Source organism: Prunus persica, chromosome G1 (assembly GCF_000346465.2).
Source record: "Prunus persica cultivar Lovell chromosome G1, Prunus_persica_NCBIv2, whole genome shotgun sequence".
In the NCBI taxonomy this organism is placed as follows: domain Eukaryota; kingdom Viridiplantae; phylum Streptophyta; class Magnoliopsida; order Rosales; family Rosaceae; genus Prunus; species Prunus persica.
Genome location: NC_034009.1, coordinates 18,383,671 through 18,389,864, shown reverse-complemented (window position 1 = coordinate 18,389,864; position 6,194 = coordinate 18,383,671). Strand labels below are relative to the sequence as shown.

The 6,194-nt window shown below is 33.8% G+C and overlaps 1 protein-coding gene across 1 annotated transcript; it reads left to right on the top strand.

Moving 5' to 3' along the window:
• LOC18792489 (protein FAR1-RELATED SEQUENCE 5) lies at window positions 1,474–4,340 on the top strand. The gene is made up of 4 exons (XM_007224249.2): window positions 1,474–2,815; window positions 2,895–3,761; window positions 4,050–4,162; window positions 4,272–4,340. The coding sequence occupies exons 1-4, from the start codon at window positions 1,474–1,476 to the stop codon at window positions 4,338–4,340; spliced, it is 2,391 nt and encodes a 796-aa protein (XP_007224311.2).

Below are 6,194 nucleotides of genomic sequence, written 5' to 3'. Positions count from 1 at the left end.
TTCCACATCAATGTGGTTCGTGACATCAATTCCATTATAATTTCTGTTAAATTTGGTCAATTTGACCTATTTTTTAAGGGCATTTTTGTCAAACTGTTTCTCTTTCTCTAAACTCTCTTTTCTATCTCTGTTTCCTGAATTTTTTCATCCTCATCCTTCGCTTCTCAAATTATTTTTTGTTGTATTTATGAAAAAGAGAACGGATCAATATATATCCAAGTGCATAAAAGTTAGGAAAATATTGCAATATATATTATTTATTTCTTAAATAGTTATTGAATATACAAATTAGAATTTGCAACCAAATTCCTAGGAGAAATGTGTCTCCATCAACTAAACTCCAACCAAGGCTAATGGGGCCTAACTTAGTGGAAAAGGACCTTAATATGTAAATAAGTGATCTCAAGTTCGAACCAAAGTGACACTTTGGCATTAAAAAAAACAACAACTAAACTCCTAACTTCGGTATATAAAAAAAACAACTAAACTGCAACCAAGAAAATGCTTTAAGGAATTTCCACCCATATATAGAACCATGTTTCTTCTCTTTTGTAACACGGGCACATCTTTCATTTTAGCTATTTTATATTTCTGTCAACAAAATTTTTAACGTAAAAAATTCGAATATAGCAAAAGAAAATGCAAGAAACAAATGAAATAATCGAGGGAGGGCTTTTAGAATTGGGTGCATTTTTGCTCACCACCTTAACCCTAGGTGTACCCTCACCACCCCTCTCAAAAGTTGACACATGTCCATGGGTTTAACTATGGTTAGTTCTTTATTTTTTATTTATTTGATAACATTATTATGAGAGAGAAACAATACTTTAATAAGATTTTTCCTGATTTACCCTTATTAACCTAGCAAACTTTCCACTTTTCTAAATTAATTAACAACTACCCAAATAAATAATTGGCAATTGGCAATTGGCGTGCAAACTTTCCACTTTTCTATAATCTGCTCCACAATATGTCTATTAAGTACATCCCTCTATTGATTCCAACTACCTCCAACATGCTACAAAGAATCAAGTGCGCCTCGCAGTAATTCTTTAACATGTCCATGTTGGCAATTGCTTAAGTACATCCCTCTATTGATTCCAACTACCTCCAGCATGCTACAAAGAATCAAGTGCGCCTCGCAGTAATTCTTTAACATGTCCATGTTGGCAATTGCTTTAATATGAATATCAATTCATATGCTTCAATACTTTGAAGAACACATCCAGATACTTTTATTCTCAATTGGCTTTAGTTAACTCCTTTTATCCACGCCCAAAAGTTACACTGCTCTTCAATTGCAGGCTTCCTCCATTTGTTCAAGTGAAAGATAGGTAATAATCTATGCTGCTTTTTTTTCTTCTTTTTTTTAGTACTTTGTATTGCTTGATTATTTTTTATGGCTGTAGCATTCATTGAATATTCAAATTTTTTTTTTTTGTCAATCATTGAATATCAAGTATTATGATACATATGCAGGCACATACTGCTAGTGTCCTCATGGACCATGAAGAGGATGAATTTCATGCTACATATTCCAATGATGGTAAAGAATATGTTGATTGTATACACCTAGATTCTGATTCTGAAAGTCTTGATCTCTTGGATCATAATGAGCAAATTGAAGAGCTCACAAGAAAATTTGGTGACAGTCCAACGCTTGGCATGAGTTTTGATAATGAACAGGAGGCATATCAATATTACAATTCATATGCTAGAGGTGTTGGATTTAGTGTGAGAAAACTAAGAGTAAATAAGGACAAGAATGGTGTAATACATAAAAGAGAATTTTGTTGTTCTTGTGAAGGTTTCTATAGAAAAAAGACAACTCCAAAGAAGAAAAGAGAGCAAAGAAGATTCGGATGTAAGGCAATGCTTGGGATCAAACTTAATCGAGATGGAAAATATGTTGTGAAAAACTTTATAGCTGAACATAATCATGATCTTGTTCCATTATCAAGTTCACATTTGCTGAGGTCACAAAGAACAATAGAGCCTTCTCAAGCAGGATTCATCAATCAAATGCATCATGCAGGTCTAAAGCCATCTCAAATTTTCTCATACATGACAACAGAAGCAGGAGGGCCTCAACATTTAAATTTCATTCAAGCTGATTGCAACAATTTGATTATGAGAAAGCGCATTGAATTTCAAAAAAGAGGCGACTCGCAATGTTTGCTTGAATATTTCAAGCAAAAACAAGCTCAAGATAAGTCATTCTTTTATTCTGTTCGAACAAACATGGAGAATGAAATATGTGGTTGTTTTTTTTGTGATGGAAAACCAAGACGTGATTATGCTATATTTGGTGATGTTCTGTGTTTTGATACAACATTCAAAACGAACAACTACAACATGGTGTGTGCTCCGATCATTGGGCTTAATAATCATGGGCAGACCATACTTTTTGGATGTGGTTTGCTAGATGGAGAGAGTACTGACGCATGTGAGTGGTTGTTTAAGGTCTTCTTACAAGCTAATGAAGGAAAAGAACCAAAAACCATATTTACAGATCAAGCTCAATCAATTGCTGCTGCAATCATCGAAGTATTTCCTAATTGCCATCACCGACTTTGCTTGTGGCATATATATCAGAATGCTGCAAAGAACTTGGGTCATGTTTTTTCTGAATTTCAAGCATTCGCGAAAGATTTTAAAAGTTGTGTATATGATCCAGAGATTGTTGAAGAATTTGAATCAAGTTGGGAAGCTTTACTTGATGATTATGGATTGAGAGGAAATAGTTGGCTAGAAGGAATATACGCACTGCGTGAGAAATGGGCACAAGTTTATGGGCGAGACCACTTTTGTGCAGGTATAAAAACATAGAAATCCTATTCTTTTAAGTTTTTATTTTGTGAAATATGATTAATTCATGTTAAATTTTTTTCTAGGTATGACAACAACACAAAGAAGTGAAAGCATAAACGCATTTTTGAAAAAGTTTTTTTCTCGAAACCTTCTTCTTCGAGAATTTGTTGTACAATATGATAAAGCTGTAGCGGACCGAAGAGAAAAGGAAAGGCAAGCAGAAACTTCAACTAAACAAAAATGGCGCAATTTATCCTCTAATTGGAATGTGGAGATTGAAGCAACAACGAAGTATACAAGTAAGTTGTTCTATTGTTTCCAAGATGAGTGTAAGAAACTTTTAGGTTTGAGGCTGAAATTACAAAGTGATGATGGGCTAACACGTAGATATATGGTTATGAATTCTGGAATGAGAGGAATGAGCAGATCACTTACATATGACCTTTCTGATCAAACGGTCAGTTGCAGCTGTAAAAAGTTTGAATTTGAGGGGATTCTTTGTGCACATGCACTAAAATTATACCATGAATTAGAGTTCTCAACTCTGCCATCTAAGTATTATTTAAAGAGATGGAGCAAGGAAGCTACATGTGATGTTGACTTTGATTCGAATGAGGAAGTACCTTTGAGTACTCTAGAGTCATCTTCCATGGTTCAGTATAGCGAGTTATCTCATATAGTACAAAGAATCATAGCAAAGGGTGCAAGGAACAACCAAACATGCACTTTTTTGAAGTCTGAATTGTTACAGTTAGAGGCAAAATTAGAAAAACATCCATACTTTGGAGACGAACACGATGAAATTCTTGATAAGCATGTCAGTGAAGATGGGGATAATCTTAAATTGCGAGATCCAAAGATTCAAAAGTCGAAAGGTAGAGGAAAAGGTAGAATTAAGAGTTCTTTGGAATCAAAGCCATCTAAAAGGAAAGGTTCATCTAAAAGAAAAGGTTAGTAGTTAGTTGATCAACTTTTTTTTGTTCATTATTTACTTTATGTCAATATAATTATCGTTTAATTGTTTTACAGTGTCTAAGGAAATTAATTTATCCGCACGTGAGATGAGCGGACACTCAAATTTATATACACATGTTCAGGTATAGAATATTTGTAATTTTTTTAACATTGGCATTCTCAAAGTATATGTTTTATGTATTGATTGGAATTTAATATTTAGGAATCGATTGGAATGTCAACTCAAAATCATTTCAATATGGCATCTGTATGCAAAGTTGCAGATTTTCAGTATGGATTTCCAACTGTTTCTAGTGTTCAAGGGATTCCAAATCACCCACTTGGATACCAAGCTATACATCCATTGTTGTCCAATTACTCACTTATACATCCACAGGTTTGTTATCTTGATTTACTGAATTCACTACACATATAGTTTTCTATATATATATTTTTTCGTTTTAAGTTTTATTAGTATTATTTTTAATTGTTTGATTAATTTACAGGAAAACATTCAACTAAGACCTGAAGGACCAGCTTATCAACTAAGTTTTTCACATCCATCAACATCTTAGACCAAGTTTTTGCAGTGTAGAAAAAGATACTAGGAACGACATGAATTGTTCTTTTTCATCCGTCCAATGCCAAGACATAATGCATGACATAACTACCTCTATGATTTTCCTTTGGAGTATTTTATTTTAAGAAAACCTTTCGGATTTATATAAAATTATCATAATTTGCCGTTGAAACTGTGTTTTATGGTGTTATTCAAATTTGTTATGGCCAAATTATAATATTGTACTAAATAATGCAGAGCAATCACCAAAATATAAAAAATAATCAAGCAATACAGGGTAAAAAAAAAAAAAAAGCAGCATAGATGTGATCTATCTTTCACTTGAACAAATGGAGTAAGCCTACAATTGAAGAACAGTGGAATTTTTGGGTGTGGATAAAAGGAGTTAACTAAAGCCAATTGAGATTCAATGAATTTGGGTGTATTCTTCGAAGTATTGAAGCCTGTGAATTGATATTCATATTAATACCAAATGTAACAGCCTCAACTGCTAATACCAAATGTAACGCCAATTGCCAACAGCTAATACCTGGAATTAGTAGAAGGGATGCATTTAATAGACATATTGTGGAGAAGATTATAGAAAAGTGGAAAGTTTGCCAATTATTTATTTGGGTAGTTGTTAATTAATTTAGAAAAGTGGAAAGTTTGCTAGGTTAATAAAGGTAAATCAGGAAAAATCTTATTGAAGTATTGTTTCTCTCTCATAATAATGTTATCAAATAAATAAAAAATAAAGAACTAACCATAGTTAAACCCATGGACATGTGTCAACTTTTGAGAGGGGTGGTGAGGGTACACCTAGGGTTAAGGTGGTGAGCAAAAATGCACCCTTTAGAATTAACAATCAGAAGAGTTAAGTGACAGATAAACTCAACAATGATGTACTCACCGAAAAAGAATGGTGATTTCCTATAAATAATTAAATAAATCCATTTACCATAATCCAAAATACTTTTGAATAATCAATGAAATCCAATGAACAGAAAAGGTGAAAGCGAAGAACCATTGTTTTGTACAAGAGATTTGGGTTCACACTTCACGTCTTCACCATAGAAACTCCTTAAGCCATAGCACTTCACGTCTTATAACTATAAAAAAGTGGGTATATAAAAAAGGAAAGTAAAAAAAAGTGGGTAATAAAAAAGGAAAGTGTAGGAAAAAAAAAACAGAAATATATTTAAAAAAAGTTTCCTATCATGAAAGGAATAAAGGCAAGTGAGCGAAACATGAAAGCATAAGAAGCAGGGAAGTCTGAAGATTTACCGTCGTATCTAGGACACTGAAAACCTAGCTAGAGAATAAAAAGGAAAAGCAACACTATAAGTCCTACCCAAAATAGGAAATCGAAACCCTATAAGAAGGCGAAGTTGGCTGTTTCAAAGGGCCATCAAACAATAATCGATCAGAGATGGAGTTTTCTAAGACCTACTTGTTTGTGTTGCTCACCACTCTTCTCTTGCTGTCTTCTTCTTGTTTTGGTGATCAAGTGTCTGCAAATAATGATCTCAAGACTCTTGTTTCTTCATCAGTTCCATACTCAATGAAACAATCCACCAAATTTGCTGATCAACATCCTCTCCTCAAGTATAGGATCAAGATGCAGGTCCCTTCTGGCCCAAACCCTTTACACAACATATTGCTACCAAAGGTTGATGGTGCTAAAAATTATCATATCTTGAGGGAGGTTCCTTCGGGTTCGAATCCTTTACATCACAACATTCCCCCGCAGAAAAAGTTCGATGATCCAGCTAATCATCAAATCTTGAGGGAGGTTCCTTCGGGTTCGAATCCTTTACATCACAATATTCCCCCGCAGAAAAAGTTCGATGATCCAACTAATCATCAA

Coding starts and splice junctions, on each gene's coding strand:
- LOC18792489 (XM_007224249.2), top strand. CDS start 1,474: ATGCAGGCACATACTGCTAGTGTCCTCATGGACCATGAAGAGGATGAA. Junction 3,762..4,049: donor AGGTTCATCTAAAAGAAAAG/GTTAGTAGTTAG, acceptor GCAAAGTTGCAG/ATTTTCAGTATGGATTTCCA. Junction 4,163..4,271: donor ACTCACTTATACATCCACAG/GTTTGTTATCTT, acceptor ATTAATTTACAG/GAAAACATTCAACTAAGACC.